Source organism: Polypterus senegalus, chromosome 7 (assembly GCF_016835505.1).
Source record: "Polypterus senegalus isolate Bchr_013 chromosome 7, ASM1683550v1, whole genome shotgun sequence".
Lineage (NCBI taxonomy): Eukaryota > Metazoa > Chordata > Cladistia > Polypteriformes > Polypteridae > Polypterus > Polypterus senegalus.
Genome location: NC_053160.1, coordinates 18,399,940 through 18,421,305, shown reverse-complemented (window position 1 = coordinate 18,421,305; position 21,366 = coordinate 18,399,940). Strand labels below are relative to the sequence as shown.

Genomic DNA, 21,366 nt, shown 5'->3' with positions numbered 1-21,366 from the left:
CAGTACAAAATGCAGTGAAATGCTTAGTTGCTCAATTCCTAAGACTGTGCCGTAAGAAAAATATAAAGGGGCAATAACAATACATAAGTTTTAAAAATCATTACTAGAAGTATAAATATGTAATAAATACTAATTAATAGCAATGTGGGAGACGCTTTCCTTCTTTAACATGCAGATGGATGGTGGAGGAAAAAGTCTTATGTTGCAGAAGAGCATTTCATGCAAGGGAATCCACCAGCATCCCTACGTTGAATCAGTTCTGCAAGGAGGAATGGGCTAAAACTCCTCCATGCTGATGTGTAGGGCTGATCAACAGTTACCAGAAACATTTTAAACGAAGTTATAGCTGCACATTGGGGTCACACAAGTTTACTGAAAGCAAAGTTTCACATAGTTTTTCACCCCACGCAAATATGTAATATTTAATCATTTTCTTCAATAAATAAATGAAAAGGGATAATGTTTCTTTGTCATGTGTTTAAATGGGTTCTGTTTACCCAGTTTTGGGGCTTTTAAAAATCTGATCACGCTTTAGGTCGAAGACTTAAAGACTGTTGTGAATGGTTCACCAACTTTCCAGCATCATTGCACATAAAGACCATAAGAATCCTGTTTGCTTAATGCTGTGACATTGACAGCTTTATATTGATCCATCCATTTTCAGTGTCTGATTATCTGGGAATTGACTTTTGATTCAATAGATTACTTCATTGTTCCCCCGTGACCTAGTCTGGGATGAACAAAGCTAAATGTTTTACAGAAAGCAGGAAAGGGAAAAGAACACAAGAATATCCTTGACTTTTAAGTTGTTAAACGACCACAACTGTAGCTTTTACGTATTTACTCTCATGATGTATCCTGGCAATGGTGTTCACAAGTTTGTAAATTATAAGCACTGATCAGTGAGCATGTGACCAAGCACTGACTGCTTTTGTGCTGTCCTCCTTGTAAAGGACTGGGGTTTTTGTATGGGAAGTAGTGGCATTTTGAGGTTCTCTCTCATTCCTTGCCTGTAGCACAGCGTCCATCGTAGCCTGCTCTCTCCCTCAACACTTGTTTCCTTCACCTGTGTTGCTCCCAACTGTTTCCCATTAGAATGCTAGATACCAGCTTTATCAACACACACACATACTGAGACCAATTTCAGTGTTTTCCATGAATTGCTAAAGTCACAGATCTGTGGCTATAGAGAATTTAATTCTATGTGCCAATACCAAAAGTAATTTAAAATTATCAGAGGTGAGACCATTTTGTTGTGTGTTAGGTTTGAGCAGCACACATCTTCCTGTCTCCGTACACAGTGTCCCCTTACACCAGTTGTGTTATGTGCATCCGGAGTGGGGGTATGCTCATTGTTTAAATCTGATGCAGTTTTTCTGCTTTTGGCCAGTGTTCATTAATTGGTTGTTTATTCACATTCATTAAATCACTGACAATGTAAGCTTCAAACCTTTTGAACCTTTGGAGTTTCTTTTGAAATGTATTGCCTTTGTGCTTGCTTCCAGGCAGTTAGTTTCATTTGAAAAGGGTGGTACTGCGCCTATCACTATACCTCTTTTTGGCACACCAAGTGAATTTTTCTTTTTTTTAATTACCATAGCATAAGGATTGGCAGCAACCCAGGTGCAAAATGCAGGTATGGTGTAATCATTCTGAACATGGATCCCTGCAAGAGCAGAAGAGCTGTGATATTTTAGGCAAGTAATTTATTTATTTATTTTTTAATTTCTCATACCATTTTCTCACTTTTAGTTGTTGCTCTTTATGTCAAAAAGTGAGTTGCAGGTGGCTTTCAACAGCTTTTGTTCACACTGTGATCACGTCAGCAATTTTTTCATTCAGACCTAGTTTACATTTCCTCTGAGAGCCTGCAAGGATGCTATGACAGCGTGTGTCTGCAAACTCCAGCGTTCTGTTCAGTCGAGCTTAACCACCAGTGTTCCTGGCCATATAAAAAGTGCACATAATTTGCAGGTGACACAGGAGGCAGCTAGCAGTGACCATTGCAAAACGGCTTATGTCCATGTTCATCAAAAATGAGCTTTTAAATGGGACTCAGCCTGTTCTAATAACACGCGTATTTACACCTAAGGAGCAAAGCAGATATGCTCGAGCATTAATGATGTATTTAGCAAAAATCATTCCCCTCTTCCACCATAGGCAAGCACATATCAAATATACAGGCAATTTAGCTATATCTCAATTTTCTTATGAACATAATCATCTTGTAAGGTGTTTCTGATATGGATGTGAGCAACACTGGGGCACCACAAGGAACAATCCCATCTCCTTTTCTCTTCGTTCTGTGCTATAAATATAACATCAAGTTGTGTTACTTGCAGAACTATTTAGATAATTCTGCAGTTATGGGGTGTATTGGTAAAGGGGATGAGACAGAGGAGTCAGGTGGAGAACGTTGTTTCTTGGTGCAACTTAACATCAGCAAAACCAAGGAACTGCTTATTGACTTTTGCCACACCAAAGAGCCTCTACGTCCAGTCACTATTTAAGGAGTGGAAGTAGAAGTGGTCCATTCCTACAGGTACTTGAGGATCCACATCCATGACAGGTTGGAAGAGCTATAGAAGGAAGGGCAGTGTAGGCACTTTTTTCCTTCAGAGATTGTGTTCCTTCAATTTAAGGATGCCACTTCCCACATCTTCTACAACTCTGTGATGGCCAGTGCAATTTTCTACGCTGTGCTGTGTTGAATGGTAACATCACTTCAGGAGAGGCCCACCGAATCAGTAAGCCAATTAAAAGGGCAGGCTCTGTTAAAGGACACACATTGGACCTTTCTGGAGGTTGCAGCAAAGGAGAGACTTGAAATAAAACTGAGTGTCATTATGAGCAATGCTGCACATCCTCTCTCTGACAATGAGAACTTTCAGGAAAAGAATCATTCAGCAGAAGTGTGTCAAAAAACGCAACTGGGGCTCATCTACACCAACAGCAATATGTCTGCATAATGCCTCGCTATGACTGTGACTGTGACTACTGAGTCGAAGTTTTTTTTCTTTTTAATTTTCTTCTTTGTTCAGACCCAAGTGAATATTTTATTTATTCATTTATTTTTGTTTATTTAGCTACCTACCTGTTTATGTACTTATTTATTTTAAGAGCTTCTGTAAATAGCCGAATTTCCCCCTGGGGACAAATACATTTCTATCTTAACAATTTTTGTGCAAGACGTTGAGTACAGGCTAATTGTTATCCTCCTTGGACTTGCACATTTAATGTAACGTTGTTTTAGTCATCCCTTTCTGATATTCAGGTTTATCTGCACCACTGCTTGTAATGCAACAAAATCTATTTTCATCAGACAACAGCAACTTTTGAGATATACAGTAGTGTGCATTATATTAAAAAATTCTAACTGGGTATTGAGTGGAATTTAAAGACCTATTACATTTTGAAATCCCAGAAATTATTTCATTGAAGCAGTTGCTCAACATTTAGTTTAATATGCATTTTTTTCCTGTACTTTTCTGCAAATATTTTTATTTTTCCAGGATTCATTCATTCCTGCAAATATTTTTATTTTTCCAGGATTCATTCATTCCAAACACACACAATGCATGTCCTGCAGTCACAAGTTTGATCTAAAGAAACAGTAGAACACATTCCCAAAAGCAGTTCTAAAATCTGAAATAGTGCAGGAATGCCAATAATGTTTCACTCAAAACAAGCTTATGTAAAATGCTAAATGATTGTACGTGCAGGATGATGCTGAGTCAAAAAAAGATTAAAAAAAACAAAAATGGCACAAATCATTTAGTGGTCTGTCACTGTTTTCCTAAAATATGTTGTCTCAGACAAAATACTTCAGTCTATCTTATTTCAGGATAAGCAGCATTGGGCACATGGCACAAGACAACACCAACTAGGCCTCAGTAATGTAACACCAAATTATGTTTGGAATTGCATTAAGTGGGGAAGATGCCAGCTAGGTAATAAAGGAAATGTTCAGACCTCAGATTTAGGATGTGTTATGTTAAGGATGTTTAGTATGGTGTATCAGTATTCAGACATCATATGTTCTTTAAAAATTGAAGAATAATCCTTTTCACAATGTGGCTGACTTTAAACCGTTTGAATTTTGTTACATGTATGTAGGTGTTAATGTGTGTTTTTGTGTGTCCATGTATATACTTGTGCACTTACGTTTTAATGTTATTTTTTTATGTTGCTTTTTTATATTGGTTAGGATATGCATATCTTAAGCAGATGAATCTCATCACACTTGTGTATGCAATCTACAGACAAAATATACCACATGTTGTACTTCTGATCAGTATCACAAAGAACAGTTTTCTTGACATACATGCTGTGATACTGTGTGTGTGTATGTGCAATTCTAAAATGGAAATTCAGTCATGCCCATGCCACTGACTAGCAGTGCATTCAGCAATGCACAGATTTTAAAGCAGTGTTATCCTAGTATCGGCAATCTCCATCACTTTTTACTGTCTACTGTTTCAGTCTTCAGCATCATTGAAATCAAAGGCAAGCTTTATTGACTCTGAGGAGCTCCTAACTATGCGTTTTCCTCTCTCAAGGTCTTTGCCCTCTTTCTTGGTGCTTCTTCTCGCTTCTTAAAGAATGAGATTTTTTTTTCTTCTCTGCTGGGTGGGCTGCAGCTCCACAAGCATTCAGTCCTGTCCAGTCTGTGAAGAGCTGACTGGTCTGCCAGCTGCTGCAATATTTTCTTGCAAATCCTGTAATGGGCACTGAGTGATTTATAACACCATGTATTAAAATTTATCTTCAGGGGCCTCCCTGAAAATTTTAATTTATAGGATGTCGGTGGATCCAAAGGGTTTATTTAATAATTTCTACCTTGCTTGTATGCACTTCTTTTCTCTATGTTGTCACTTTGGTTAAAGTCATGTTTATAATAAATAACGAAAATGTGACTAATAGCTGTAATATGTCATTGGGTGAAGAGGAACAGTAAGCTGTACCAAGTAACATTTAAGATCAGCATATACAGCTTATTTGATATTTTTGCATGTAAAAATCATGAAAAACACACTTTTGTTATGAGTGGAATTACCGTAAGTTGATGTTTAAAACTGGTAAGGGAAATTAAATTCCTTTCCGTTGTTCAATTGCTACCAAGGTAGTGGACATATGCATGGTCCTTCTCAGGTATTTTTTTTTGTTTTCATTTAATAGAAGGTTTTCGGTTTCCTTGTGTATTTTTACCAGCAAGAATGTTTTTCCCTGTCCCTTTCTGCAATTCTTTCAATTCTATTCTCTTTCTAAAGATGCCTTTTAACTACATTTTTCCTCTCTGTTAGTTTACTTTGTTTGGAAGAAGGGTCGATTCACTAGGGCTGTTTACACCCTTCAGGGGGTGGAGTTTTGCAGTTAAATTGAGCCAATCATTGTCCTTGTTTTATTTTTAAGTTCTCTGACAGATAGCTTTCAAGGTGTGTATTTTTTATTTTACTTTGTTTAAATATCTTTTAAGTCTGTTAAAAAAAACTATAAATGTTGACAATATCCTCATTTCATTCTTTCTAATATGATATATAGTCAAATCCAAGATTTCTATGTGTGGATTAGGGAAAAAAAAAAGTAGTAGATGTCTCTTTTATGTGATCTGGTATCTTTTATGGTACAGAGCTAAATAGAAATTATTTTGTGTTCACTTTCAAGTAAAATTAATTTATAGATCTACTGGATAGTGGCATTTAGACTGGCCAATTTTTAATCATTTGAACTTTATGAAAGGTTCAAGAAGTGGTGTACAGTACAGTGTCTCCCTAAAATGCTTCATAAAATCAAATCATATTTCAGTGAAGGACAGGACAATTCTATTGCATTTACAGTATACAGCTGAAAGAGTTCAGATGCCGAGTGCAGCTGATATGCAGTTTAAATTATTTACTTCAGCTCAGTTTATTCTTCTATTGCACACTTAAAAAAAAAGTGCTATGCACGTTTGCCAATGTACCCATCCATCCATCCTTTCAGTGTGGCTACTTATCCCATTACAGGCTCAAGGGTTGGAGGGGCCTGTCTTGCGAGCATTAGGCGTGCGGTAAGAATGCATTCTGATTAGGTCCTTAGTCTACACATTTATACTGAATCTAGTAAATGTCACAGGTAAATATGATTTGCATGTCTTTGGGACAGGGGGTGAAACTGATATACCTAGAGGAAATCTTTTTGGACATGGAAAAAATGCAAGCTTTGCATAGGCAATGACAGGGCTGGGCATTGCATGCATGGTCCCTAAAGCTATGAGGTTGTCACATTAACCACTGTAGCAGAGTGCCTACATTTCTTGAATTCAAAACGCACATTTAGAACTGTAGTCTAAACCCTGCCACTGTTTAAGCCTTCAAATGTTTGTTTCTCATAGTTTCTCATATTTTATTCCCAGAAATCCTCATTCAATTTGCACTGTTGTTCAAGTAGTGAATCCTGCTACCTACCCATTAGAACAAATTCTAATATTCCTCGTAGTCATATTTCTCATATCATATCCCTCATTATACTTCTGTTACCCTTAAAGCAGCCTTGATTAACTTATTGTAAAATAGACTTGAAAAATGAATGTATCCTGGTGGTACAAATATATGGTATTATTTAAAAACAAATTCTCAAGGGTCCTAAATATTAATAACCTACATCAAGAGTATAAAAATGTTAAGACCAAGTCACTTAGTAAATAAATGAGTCCCCCATCATTAGTATCACAATAAGAGGATCCCAGATCCACCATAAAAGTGGACCTTATAAGTAAACTTTACCAGAAGGTTAATGCTGGCACACAACTAGGTGAAACGAGGAGTCCATAGAATCAGCAAAAACTTCAAAGATGATCATAGATGAAATTCAGTCTTGAGCAGATATGTGATGGATTTAAGGTAAATGGAAAGTTTTACAGAATTATAAAATGGGATGGGGGGACTGTACCTTGTACTTCATAAAAATTACTTGGTGTTCAAGAAGGTTAACAAAATGTTAAGTTACTTCAAAGCAAAAAAAGCCTTTTCTTATGATATGTAGCGTAATTAGGCCATAGCTAAAAAAAATGTATGAAGTTTTGGTCTCTATTACCAAAAATACATTCATATGAAAGTGTCTTTAAGGTATAACCTATGAGGAAAGGTTGATGTATTTGAATCCTTTTTACTTTAAGCAAAAAAGATTAAGATGTGACTCGACAGAAGTGTGTGTAATTTGTTAAGTGAAAGCCAGCTGATATTCTAAAATATTAAAGTGCTTAATTTAGAACATGGGGACACAAATGAATATTGGAGGAGTGTAAATTTTACATAAACCCAGAGGTCCGTAAATATGTGACATAAAGTAACCAAGTGATGCAGTGAGACTTTGGGGGCCCTTCAGAGTCTGTCAGTTGTGAGGCTAAATGATCTGTTCTTGCCAGTCTTTAGTATGTTCAGGAATAAAAGTCACATTTTTAATAATAATAATAATTCATTACATTTATATAGCTCTTTTCTTAATTGTTGAGTCAATTGAAGGAAGCATTATTTTGATGATCATAGCATCAGGGCTGGAACCAAGTGTGTTTTGTACCTTACAGTTTTGATCCTACTAAATGAAGCTAAAATATGGAAGCCTTACAGCAGGAACCACAGTTGTCTTTGCCATTTAGGAAAACTGACTCATTAATATCACAGTCTTTTCATAAGCAGGTTCCACATGAATTGAAGCTGCAAATTGCAGCTCTGCTGGGCTAGTAATGTCATTCGAATTTTTAAGGCAGATTTTCTTTCTCAGGCTCCGTTAAAGCAAGAAGAGCAGATTTCAGGACTTGCTCAACACCAGCATGAAGAAGTGCAGTGTATTAGGCACACAAATGTTCATTGTGAGGTATACTCATGGAAGATTGCTAATCAGTGTGTGCTGCCATTTGGTCCTGATCACTGAACCGTTTCTCCATCACCAGTCTCAGAAAACAGTTTATGGAGTGCACTCTATGTACTGCATGGTAAAAACATGTTTTTATGAGAAAGGGAGATTAGACCTTTTAGGGTTATGCGTCTGCATGTGAGATTTACCACTTCCTTTTAATCGGTGGTAAACACCAAGTTGACTTATAGCTATTGTGGGGCCTATGATTTTTATGTTTTCCTTAATAATAAATTGACTAAGTGAGGCTCCGGGTTGTTTCTCGCCTGGGAATATGCCTTCGCTTCTGCCTTCTGATTTCCAGCTGTAAGACACAAATCAAGCCACCAGTGACCAAAAAGGAAACTTCTTATTTTCACAATAGCCGTAAGCGTTGTAGCACCAGTGATTAATGTTTCTAGTGATCTGCAGGTTTCATACAAAACTGCATTTCCCAGTAGAGTAAACACACTTGTACTAGGGCTTTTTTTTCCCCTTGAAATCTTGCACTTAGTCAGCAAGATGAACGCAGAAATGCTTGAAATGCATAATAAACCACTAGTTCTTCCTAAAATGCAGAAGAGGCTTGAACGCTGCCATTTGGCTCCCAAACTGAATTAAATAGGAACTTGAATATAAGTCCAGATATGTTTTGCATTTGAATTTACATAGCAAAGCAAAGTCAGTTGCTTATTTGTGTGTGTTGTGGAAGGGTCACAACTAAACAACCTTGTTCATATAAAGAGCAGTAAAATCTGCAAAACAGAACATCTCTGCACTAACTGCTTAATCTTTAGTAGTGAAGAAACTGCATTTGATAAGGCCGCCAAAAGCAGCACTAAACACTTGATATCGGATACAGTGGATTTTTTTTTTTTTTTGTACGTTTTTTGGCTTTGAAGTAAAGAGAAGAAAAATTGGAAGGCATAATCTAAACTGTTGTGCCACATCATAACCAGCATTTTTTTATTTTTAAATAACTCGACAGAAGCAATGACGGAAGATGAGTTTTTCTTGTGATGATTTAATAGTTCACCAATTATGGCTGGTAGTGTAGCCTTTCAACTAAGTAGATGAATTGAGTTTAGGAAGCTTCACATTGAAAAAGTATTACATTAGGTACAGTAGGTAATATGTGCAAAAACATTATGCATTTTAAAAGCTCAAATTTTATATAGTGCCTCTGCTATTTATCTTATCTGCCTATGCTACCTCTTGTAATTGGGGGAAAATAAAATACAGGCATTTTTGAGTAAATGTTGTTACACTCATTAATCATGGTACTAGAGAGTGGCGACATGTTACATGGTGATCAGCACATGCCAGTAAATATTTCACATTGCTCTGTGCATGTCACAAACATGGCCATTGTGAACGCTGGCCCCGGCACAGACAGACGGACATCATTTTGTCACCACACACCATTTATTTACAATACTATTTACAATGTTCTCTCACGTGCACCCCCAGTGCCTTCTCGCACCGATTTCCCCAAAGTCCAGGCCCACAGTCCTTTGCCTTCCTGGCCGCCTCCCGTCCTCTCTCTCCAGCTCTGTCCGCTTCTTCCTGACATCCACCAATGACTGGAGGGAGGCGGCCCCTTATATAACGCCCCCGGATGAGCCCCAGGTTTTTCCGGCATCTGCTGTCTAGCCACGCCCCAGCGTGGCGGAAGTGTCGGCTGCCTTCCTGGCAGCTCTCCGGGCGCCACACAAAGTGCCGGGCTCCTGGGATAATTAGGCACAGGGGCGCCGCCTGGCGGTGGCCACGGGTCCCTACAGGGCTGGGCTTCCATGCCCTGTACCCGAGGCCCCCTGCCTAACCAGGACGGACGCCCCCACTCTGTCTGGAGGAGGCACTCGCCCTCCTCTGGCCCTCCAAGGCGTCCCGGCCGGGCTCCAGCCCCAGCCGAGGACCGTACGGGATACACCGGCATCGGGGCGCCGCCTGGCGGTGACCACGGGCCCCTACAGGGCTGGGCTTCCAAGCCCTCCACCTGTGGTCCCCAACAGAACCAGGACGGACGCCCCCTCGCGGTGTGGAGGAGGCACAAGCCCTCCTCACGTCCTCCAAGGCGTCCCGGCCGGGCTCCAGCTCCGGCCAGCGACTGCACGGGATAAACCGGCATCGGGCGGCCTGCGGTGGCCACGGGCCCCTACAGGGTAGGGCTTCCATGCCCTCGACCCGTGGCTCCCAACAGAACCAGGACGGACGCCCCCTCGCGGTGTGGAGGAGGCACAAGCCCTCCTCTCGTCCTCCTGGGCGTCCCGGCCGGGGACCACACCATATAAACCTGCACTGCATATCAAAAGTTTTAGACCACCTCGGTTTTTCCAGTTTTTCTTTAAATTTAACTAGTTAAAATGCATTGAATGACCTTAAATTTAAACCTCTTACCTTTTCACAATTTTAAGTTTAGGTTAGCAAATACTGTAAAAAAGGAAAGTTCAGAATGTTACAAATGAGCTTTCTTCAGGGAAGAACTAACAGGTTACAGCCTTCAGATGTTCTGCAGCAATTAAAGTAAATTAAGCCTTGTCAGTTGAAAATGAGTTTGCTCAGTTTGCACAGGTGCCCCAACTTCCTTTGATTACTTAGAAACCCTCTGTGTGTCTTAAAGCAGAGTTGGAACAGACTGAGTTACTACACCCTCCAAAGTTTGCAGTGATAATGGCAAGAAAATGCCAATGAACAAATTAAATGAGACAGAGTATTATTACCCTTGGAGGTGTAGGCCTTTCATTTAAAGAAATTGCAAAAAAAAAAAAAAAAATCAAAATGTTAAGTCCAGTGGTGTCCTACACAATCCAAAGACAATTGGAAACTGGAAGAAACTCTGATAGGAATACAGTGGTGTGAAAAACTATTTGGCCCCTTCCTGATTTCTTATTCTTTTGCATGTTTGTCACACAAAATGTTTCTGATCATCAAACACATTTAACCATTAGTCAAATATAACACAAGTAAACACAAAATGCAGTTTTTAAATGATGGTTTTTATTATTTAGGGAGAAAAAAAATCCAAACCTACATGGCCCTGTGTGAAAAAGTAATTGCCCCTTGTTAAAAAATCACCTAACTGTGGTGTATCACACCTGAGTTCAATTTCCATAGCCACCCCCAGGCCTGATTACTGACACACCTGTTTCAATCAAGAAATCACTTAAATAGGAGCTGCCTGACACAGAGAAGTAGACCAAAAGCACCTCAAAAGCTAGACATCATGCCAAGATCCAAAGAAATTCAGGAACAAATGAGAACAGAAGTAATTGAGATCTATCAGTCTGGTAAAGGTTATAAAGCCATTTCTAAAGCTTTGGGACTCCAGCGAACCACAGTGAGAGCCATTATCCACAAATGGCAAAAACATGGAACAGTGGTGAACCTTCCCAGGAGTGGCGGCCGACCAAAATTACCCCAAGAGCGCAGAGACGACTCATCTGAGAGGTCACAAAAGACCCCAGGACAACGTCTAAAGAACTGCAGGCCTCACTTGCCTCAATTAAGGTCAGTGTTCACGACTCCACCATAAGAAAGAGACTGGGCAAAAACGGCCGGCATGGCAGATCTCCAAGACGCAAACCACTGTTAAACAAAAAACATTAGGGCTCGTCTCAATTTTGCTAAGAAACATCTCAATGATTGCCAAGACTTTTGGGAAAATATCTTGCGGACTGATGAAACAAAAGTTGAACTTTTTGGAAGGCAAATGTCCCGTTACATCTGGAGTAAAAGGAATACAGCATTTCAGAAAAAGAACATCATACCAACAGTAAAATATGGTGGTGGTAGTGTGATGGTCTGGGGTTGTTTTGCTGCTTCAGGACCTGGAAGGCTTGCTGTGATGGATGGAACCATGAATTCTACTGTCTACCAAAAAATCCTGAAGGAGAATGTCCGGCCATCTGTTCGTCAACTCAAGCTGAAGCGATCTTGGGTGCTGCAACAGGACAATGACCCAAAACACACCAGCAAATCCACCTCTGAATGGCTGAAGAAAAACAAAATGAAGACTTTGGAGTGGCCTAGTCAAAGTCCTGACCTGAATCCAATTGAGATGCTATGGCATGACCCTAAAAAGGCGGTTCATGCTAGAAAACCCTCAAATAAAGCTGAATTACAACAATTCTGCAAAGACGAGTGGGCCAAAATTCCTCCAGAGCGCTGTAAAAGACTCATTGCAAGTTATCGCAAACGCTTGATTGCAGTTATTGCTGCTAAGGGTGGCCCAACCAGTTATTAGGTTCAGGGGGCAATTACTTTTTCACACAGGGCCATGTAGGTTTGGATTTTTTTTTCTCCCTAAATAATAAAAAACATCATTTAAAAACTGCATTTTGTGTTTACTTGTGTTATATTTGACTAATGGTTAAATGTGTTTGATGATCAGAAACATTTTGTGTGACAAACATGCAAAAGAATAAGAAATCAGGAAGGGAGCAAATAGATATTTTTACACCACTGTAGATCTGGCAAAGCCAAAGTTATAACCCAATCAGAAAATAACGTTCTAAACATACCAGCTTGTATGATAGGCACCTCACAGAACAACGACTTCAGTCACAGCTTAATAGTGCAGGTCAAAAAAAGTAAGTGTCAGTTTATACTGTGAAGAGGAGACTCTGAGCTGCAGGTTTGACAGGGCGATTAATAATAATAATAATAATAATAATTCATTACATTTATATAGCGCTTTTCTCAGTACTCAACGCACTATCCACACAGGGAGGAACCGGGAAGCAATCTTCCACAGTCTCCTTACTGCAAAGCAGCAGCACTACCACTGCGCCACCTGTGAGGATTGGCAGGAAGAAAGTCATTCCTGAAAGGACAAAATAGGGTCTTGAAAAACCGGGTGTGGACTACTACAGATTAGAAGAAAGTATTATGGAGAGATGAATCAAAATTTGAAATCTTCGGTTCATCACGCAGGGTGTTTATAATCTGTCAAATTGGTGAAAGGATGGCTCCTCAGTATCTGACACCAACTGTGTGATGGTCTGAGGTTCTTCTGCTGGAGGCAAACTTGCACAGAGTGATTCTTTGCATTCCGAATCAAATGTGTTACCACAGTTTGGCTTTTATATCACCAAAAGGTGGCTACTTTGATGAATCAAAAATCACATTTTCTACACTTAATAATTCTTTGAGTTATTTTTTTTGCCATTGTTTATTTGTTCTATGCCAGTGTAATATTGTCCAAGTTGTACTTCAGAGAGTGTAGTAACACAGTCTGTTTCAATTCTGCTTTAAGAGGTTTTGTAACTAATCAGCAGAGATTGGGACACCTGTGCAAATTGTCTGCTTCAGCTCACAAGGCTTAACTTACTTTAAATGCTGCAGAACATCTGTAACCTAATAGTTGTTCCCTGAATTTGGCCCATTTGTAATATTCTGAAATTCCTTTTTTCTCTGTTTTTGCTAAGCTAAATTTTAAATTTAAACCCCTGGCAGTTTACGGTTTACCTTTTCACCATTTTATTTACATTTTAAGAAAAACTGAGGTGTTCCAAAACTTTTGACCAGTAGTGTATTTAGGTAATTTATTTTGGGTTATCCCTGTTCATAGTATACAACACCAAATGCCGAGATTACCCTCCACACTTCCTCTGTTTGAATATTTGGTGAAAATGTTTTATCCACTGTAGGACTGAAGTGAACAGCAGTGGGTTTAAGACAGGACCCTTCCCTGAAAGCAAGCAGTATCGTCATCTCATATTTTCATGCAGAATGGTAATTACAAATTTTCTTCTATATGGTAATAAAAAATGGACAACAGAAAACAATATAAACAGTCCATAGAAAAGTCACACGTTTCTTGTGTCTAATAATCCACGTGTCCGGTCATCCAGTTGTTATGCTCATGATGCCTCAGACACTTGTATTTTTCAAAAATACTGTTTAATAAACCACCTCTGGAAAGCATTCACATACACAAAAATGGATTATACTCAGACATGAGCGACATTTTGACCAGCCTTCCATTGTGACATTCAGATTGTAATGAGCTGCAACTGGAGTACCTCGGGATTAGTTGGAGGCAGTCTGTGAAACTGCATGCTTATTGGAGCACTGCAGAGGTAGTAGGCATACTGTATCCTCTCCTTGATGATTTTTTCACCTGATTTTCTTTTAACTTCTAATCATTAATTTTACATGTGTCTCAGTGCATGCTTTTTGATATAATTTGAAAAGCAATGTTAGCCAATGAGTAAACTGATGCTGGCTGACCAATGAATTAGGCAGGGAGATGGATCTGCAATAGAAATGCTTGGCTGCATCTGTGCATGTTCCATTTTTGTTCATGATGATGCTTTCCTGCAGTCGTTTATTTAACAATTAGCCACATTACTACACCCGGCCACAAAGATAATGATGGCTCCACAGAAAAGATTTGGGGTACTAACCAGGTCATCCCTTTTAATATTTAGAGTTTCCGACAAAATAAAACCATTCAAATATCAATTTCAAAATAGCCAAATGCCAGAATAGCCCTACAAATATCAGATCCAAAAACAGCTAAATATTTTGGCTGGTTAGCTGATGGTACTCTCCTCCATCTGGTGTTCTCAAAATCTGACGCCTTTCTTCAGATTCACCTGAACTTTTATGGAGACTGAACCAGAAGGGGCAGAATCAGTTGCCCACACTGTGCAGTTTCTTGACACTTTGGAGAAAGAAGGCGATGACAGTGTCTGTGATTAGCGCCCACTCTTGCCCTGGAGTGTTATTACATACCTCAACAGAGTCTGTAATGTGATCTTCCAACGCACATGCGTGACACCTGTCTGAGACCGGTTGTAGAATAAATGTAACCATTTTTGATATCTTTTACCCTTTGTGTACATTCAGCTCTTTTTTTTTGGTATCCTTGTGTGTCTGAATCTTTCTTGACTGGCACTCCCTCTGTCAAGTGTATTAATGTAACGCCTGCTTCTCAGACGCTGTCATTCTGGGATGGCTTGTTTGTCTCCTGTCTACATTTATACTTCCCGTCTTTGGAGGTGACTCTCAGTATGCCTCCTACACTTAATTGTGTGTGTCGCATTCGCAGTTCCCATTTTGATCACGATCACTTCACCAAAGCCAAGCTAACCAATCACACCAAAGCCAAAATGACCAATCGTATTGCTCGGCGGATCCGGAACTACATATGTTAGACCACAGTATTTTATTATATAGTGGATTTAGTAAAAATGCATGTGTTTGGGATGTTGTGAGCATTTGATTTGATGACTTTACTTGTGTTACACAATCCCCATGTCATGTGAGACTGTTTTCATTGACTTTTTGTCATTGTTTGCTGTTGTGCAGCGTTGTTCACCATTGATCTCAATTTTATCAAAAACTTTTTCTCCATTTGGCATGAAAACATGACATTAAAATTTTTTTTTCGGCCGTCATTATAAGCTCTGTTTTACATGTTACTTACCCCACATATATTATTATTGGGTGCAGTTTTAAAATCCTTAAATCTGACTCCATGTGACAATCTGCCTGGTCTCAAACTATCAATAAACTAAATGTATGTAGATAACCGTACTACTATCTCTGCAATTGAAAAGCTCTTTAGGATGATGTTTTGGTATTGGAAGGGGCCGTATAAAATGAAGGTTCTTGTGGTACCGTCCTACACAGGACCACACTCTTTTCCATGCAGCCAGTTTATTGTTGCCATGCAGTCTGATGCTGCATCTTTGAAGAGTAAGAAGATGAAGCACTAAGGCAGCGTATTGTGCCACTCTGACAGTATGCCACAACACCCTTTAGAAAATATTTAATAATTATAAAAAGTCAAATGTGTCAAAAAGGCAGTGTTCATCTATGTAACTATTCAGAATATGGTATTTTTGCTTTTTAATTTTTTTTATATTTATATTCAAAGAAGCATTTAAGCCTTTTTCATATTTAAAAATCAGACAGGTTTTTAATGCTAATTATGGTAGTTAAAGCAATCAAGGTAAAGAATTGATTTAATAACTTACTTTACACCCATCAGGGGAATGCCAAGATTTTCTTCCTCGTATGCATTATTATTCTAATTATCATGCATATAGATCATCATTAGACAGAAACATGGGCTCCTGTTCTACTGCTGGCCTAGGCTTGTGTAGCCAAAGAGCATTTCCACTGAGACTGTCTAACTTTTGTGCCAAATGTGGCCGGGTAGAAGAATATGTGAGGAATATAAAATAAGCCAGATGGAACAGGCTGAAATATTACTTTGCACGTACCAAATTATTTGTTTCTTGTAGTTTCTATTTACATTATCCAGGTCAACACATTACTTATGCTAAATGTGTGAAAGGGAAATAATATTTGATTGATTCCAAACTGTAATATTATTGATTGACCTCTGTAAATTGGTCTAGTTTGACAGGGTGTTGCCAATGGCTTTAGTGCTACGCAGGTTAGCTTCCCTCTCCCTTCAGCTTGCTTTAGACAGCAAGTGAGCAGATAAATATTTTAATGAAAATACCATTGATGAAAGTGCTACTTATGAAAGGTGACACTTTTTAAACTATGGCAGAATGTTGCAAATAATATATATATAATTTTTTTCTCCTTCTAATGAATGAATCATTAAGAGTAACAGGTTTTGACTACTACTGGCTCATTGTATCAACTAAATAAATTATGTTTTCTGCCTGTGCTCCTCCCAGGAAGATGCATTGGCACAAGGTGTGCTTAACATGGCCGACTTTCAGCCATGGGCACTGCAGGTATGAAGTTTATGCATTCTGTCTAAGGTGTGCTTTAGGGACGTTAGTTTCCTCCTTCAAACCAAAGATTTGTAAGTTTAGCAAACTCTTTACTCTTAATTGCCACTAAATGTGAGTATATGAGAGAATATTCTCTGAGATTGCCAAGCTTTCTGTCTAGGTTTGGTTCCTGTCTGGCATCCTACTAGTTTGAAATATTAAATTCATTTAACATTCTGTGATGGATTGGTGCTCTGTCCAGGGTGGTTCCTACCTTGTGCCCAGTGTTTGTTAGGATAGGCTAAAGCTGCTCTATGAACCCTACCTGAATAATTGGGTTGGGACAATGGATGGATGGAAGTGCAGCAAATGAAGCTGAACTCTGTAAATATGATATACAGTGCATTCAGAAAGTATACAGACCCCTTTACTTCACGTTTTATTGTTGCAGATTTAATTTTAAACAGATACATTTGTCATTTTTGCCTGTCCGTCTACACTCAGTAACCCATCATGACAATGTGAAAACATGTTTTCAGAACAGTTTTCATTTTTATTAAAAAAAAAAAAAACAAAACAAACAAAAAACCCTGAAATCTCTCATTCTAAACAAGTGTTCAGACCCTTAATTCAGTACTTTGTAGAAGCCCCTTTGGTAGCAGTTTCTTTAAGTTGTCTTCACCATGGAATGAGTGACTTCTTGCTGAACTGATGGGAGGTATGGTTAGGAAGGGTTAGTTTATATCAATGAATCTAAATCCCCCAGTTCAGTCTTTTAAAGTAAATGTGTTTGTGCTATTTTTTTTTTCTTTAAATAAATTCTGTAGTATTTATTGCCAATGATAATATCAGAATAATCATTCAAAACACCCCTCACTCCTTTTTTTGTTTTAATCTTGTGCATTACAAGCAGAACCTTCCCTCATTCTGCTTTCATTCTCTATATTCTCCTGAGCATTAATTGATTATGTGCCATTTTTAAACAAATGCTTTTCTCCTTTTACATAATTTTCTTTTTCTCCTAAAACCGGTGGCCTAAAATAGATATTTCTTCTTCTTCCATTCTTTTTTTAGTGTGTGTGTGTGTCTTTTTGTTCAGGAGTTGGAAGCCATTATTTTACCACGGAAATGTTAATTACCCTCAAAGCCGTAAGTTCCTCCCTGCCCCCCCGCTCTCCTTGTGCGAAGTTGTCAGCAGCAGGTTTTGTCCTCCTGTCCCCAAGCAGATCAAGATTGATGAGGACAGTTGCTGCATTGCAAATCAAAGACAAAAGGTCAGCATCCCCAGCTTGGCTTCTTTTATCATTTCCCAGCAACCAGGACTTGTGCCGAAAGGTGTTGATCCAGATTGCTTTTTGGCTGATTGACTGTTTTATATGATGAATATTCTTGCTTATCTCTTCAGTTTTTGCAACCCCATCTACTAAAAATGAGATTTGCTTCTCTAGTGTTTTGAGCTCAGTGGTCATCAATGTTTTGAGCAAGTGTACGCTTTTTAACATTTTGACTGATCATCTGATTTTATCTAGGGGTTCACAGTGGGGATGACTAATGACTGAGTTTCTCCTACATTAAATAAAGGCTACCAACCAATACTGAAATAGGCTAAATCTGCATGGCATACAAGAAAATAATAATAAATCAATTTTAAATAATTTTTCCTTTTCTACCCTCAAGCAACACTTGATAGCCTGGAATGAAAAACCAAACACAGGATTTTACAAGTTTATGCATATGAAAAAAATAAAATCTTACATTGACAAAAGTATTCAAACCCTTTCCTCAGTATTTGGTTGAAGCACCTTTTGGCAACAATTACAGCCAGTAGTCTTGGTTTGACATGACAAGTTTTTGCACTCCTGGATTTGGGGATTTTCTGTAGGTGTTTTCTGCTGATCCTCACAAGCTCTGTCAGGTTGGTTGGAGATCATCAGTGGATGGCTATTTTATACGAGATGTTCAATTGGGTTCCAGTCTGGGCAGTCATAGAGTTGATCCTATCCCAGTCTTGTACCGTCTTTGCTTTGTCCTGTTGGAATGTAAACCTTTGTCCAAATCTGTGCGCTCTGGAGTAGGTTTTCATTAAGGATATCTCTGTACATGTCCCACTGACCATTCCCTTGACTTGACTAGTCTCTCAGTCCATGCCACTGAAAAACCACCTCAAAGCATGATGCTACCTGCACCATGCTTCACCGCTAGAATGTTAGGTGATGAGCACTGTCTAGTTTCCTTCAGACATTGATACTTAGAACTGTATCTATATGGTTCAATTTTGGTTTCATCAGATCATAGAATCTTGTTTCTCACATGTCTGAGTGTCCTTTAGGTGTTTTTTGCCAATTCCAGGCAGTCTTTCATGCGTCTTTCACTGTTAAGAGTTCTGTCTGGTCATTCTGCCATAAAGTTCAAATTGGCCAAGTGTAACGGTGATGGTTGTCCTTCTGGATATTTTACCCCATCTCCATACAGGTTCTCTGGAGATGAGTCAAGAGTGACCACCAGGTTCTTGGTTACCTCTGTTGCCAAGGCCCTTCTCCCTTGATTGCTTAGTTTGATAAGTTGGATAGCTCTAGGCAAAGGTGAGGTTGCTCAAACTTCTTCTGCTTAAAGCCTATGAAGGCCAGGAGCTGGTTGGAAATATTTTTCCTACTTTTACCTGATATGTGTGTACTGCATAAGCTGTAACATACCAAAATGTGAAAAATGGTGAAGAAGTCTGAATACTTTTATTCATCTCCTGATTTAGCACAAAGCAAGCATACTAGGAGTGTGAAAATGCCTTAAATTAAAGGGCATTTGCCTGCTTTGCAGTGTTAATAAGGTTCATTCCTAAAACTGTTACACTATTGATAATATACACAGCACCACATTTACAGGGAAACCTGGAAAAGGAAGTACCTTGTTTCCAGGATACTTCTGCAGCAACTGACAAATTTGTAAGATTAAAAAGGTGCTGTGTTATCAAGACAGGTTAGAGTACAAATCCTTTACCTGTACTTCTGTTATGACATGTGCAACAGTTTTATATTTTCATAAACATTTCTGTTGTGATGTTTTCCTGCTCTCTCCCTTTCATGTTCCATGCTTATGTCTTCTGTTATATATGTGCTCCACTATTGGCTTTGTTTGTTCCACAAATCTCCAGTATCATTCCCTACTTCCTTTAATCAGCAGTACGGAAATGCCACACTCAGTTTGCAATGCCCCAGCATTCTCAGACTGCTTAAATGTCTGGACTTTTTGTTTCTCTGCTAGGTAATGACCATCAGCAAATGCCAGGAATTTTCATTTTGGTGTAAAAAAGGCAGCTAGCTATCCCTCCTTGCCTAGTATGGAGAGGTTCGTTATGAAGAAGTGATGGCAATTAAAAACGGGATTGACCTAGCAAACCAAAAGTTGGATGAAACCTTATTATAAAATACAAGTTTCCTTCCCTTACTTCCATTCCAATTAATTTTTTTTTCTCTTTTTTGCTTGTTTGATTCTTTTGTTTGTGCTAGTATTGTTATTTATATTGTTTGCATTATTTTATATTTTATTAGTTTTGTGTATTATTTAATTTTTATGTGTCATGCTTCTACTATGTTCCATGTATTTTGTGGGTGGTTCCCCAAGAGACAGGGCCATCTGTCCATCTCCGTCAAAAGACTGACCTCAACCCTATAAAGGCTGTGGAAATACACAGTCCCTGGTGGCACACTGTATGCGCTGGGGGTAGATGACTTCCCTTTGTTTTTTTTTGTTTTTTGTTTTTTTTAATTGAACTACTAGATTTTCAAACTCTCTGCTCTGTTTTTGACCTTGTTGTTTGCATTTGTGTTTTTGGCAACTCCTTCTGTGCCTTTTGTGCTCCTCAGAGCTTCTTTTGTGTTCCAGAGCATTTGTGATGGACTGTTCCTCTTGTGGTGATTTTGGCAACAGTTTTTGGGACTTTGAAGGAACTCTTAAGTTCATGACAGCAATGGTGGAATTAGACAAGTACTTCTGTGTGCCCGAGGCTTTTTCTTGCACTGATGATGCATCTCTCCTTCCTACTTAAAAGTTTAGAATTGGAGATCATCTATCAAAATGGTATCTACAATTGTCACCAGTTACTTGGCCCAGATACAGTCATGGCTGAAATTTTCGGCACCCCTGGAATTTTCCCAGAAAATGCACCATTTCTCCCAGACAATTGTTGCAATTACAAATGTTTTGGTATACACATGTTTATTTCCTTTATGTGCATTGGAACAACACAAAAAAACAGAGAAAAGAAGCCAAATCTGACATCATTTCACACAGAACTCAAAAACCGGGCTGGACAAAATTATTGACACCCTCAACTTAATATTTGGTTGCATGCCCTTTTGGAAAAAATAACTGAAATCATGCGCCTCCTATAACCATCAACAAGCTTGTTACGCGCCTCAACTGGAACTTCCAACCACTCTTCTTTTGCAAACTGTTCAAAGGTCTCTCAGATTTGAAGGTCGCCTTCTCCCAACTGCAATTTTGAGATCTGTCCATAAGTGTTCAATCGGATTTTGATCCAGACTCATTGCTGACCACTTCAGAACTCTCCAGCGCTTTGTCTTCAACCATTTCTGGGTGCTTTTAGAGGTATGTTTGTGGTCATTGTCCTGCTGGAACACCCATGACCTCTGACGCAGACCCAGCTTTCTGACACTGGGCCCCAATATCTTTTGGTATCCTTCAGATTTCATGATGCCTTGCACACAGTCAAGGCATCCAGTGCCAGAGGCAGCAAAAAATCCCCAAAACATCTTAGAACCTCCACCATGTTTGA

The 21,366-nt window shown here is 38.9% G+C and overlaps 1 protein-coding gene across 2 annotated transcripts in view; it reads left to right on the top strand.

The window, feature by feature from the left end:
* Positions 1–21,366, top strand: part of LOC120532363 (E3 ubiquitin-protein ligase RNF38-like) — a 236,923-nt gene that overhangs the window by 66,207 nt on the left and 149,350 nt on the right. Inside the window, exon 2 of one of the 2 annotated variants that reach the window (XM_039758287.1) lies at positions 1,601–1,697. The exons of the other annotated variant lie outside the window; for it this stretch is intronic. Within the exon in view, the coding sequence (XP_039614221.1) occupies positions 1,601–1,697 (97 nt within the window). The remainder of the gene's footprint in view (positions 1–1,600; positions 1,698–21,366) is intronic. 2 annotated transcript variants of the gene reach the window in all.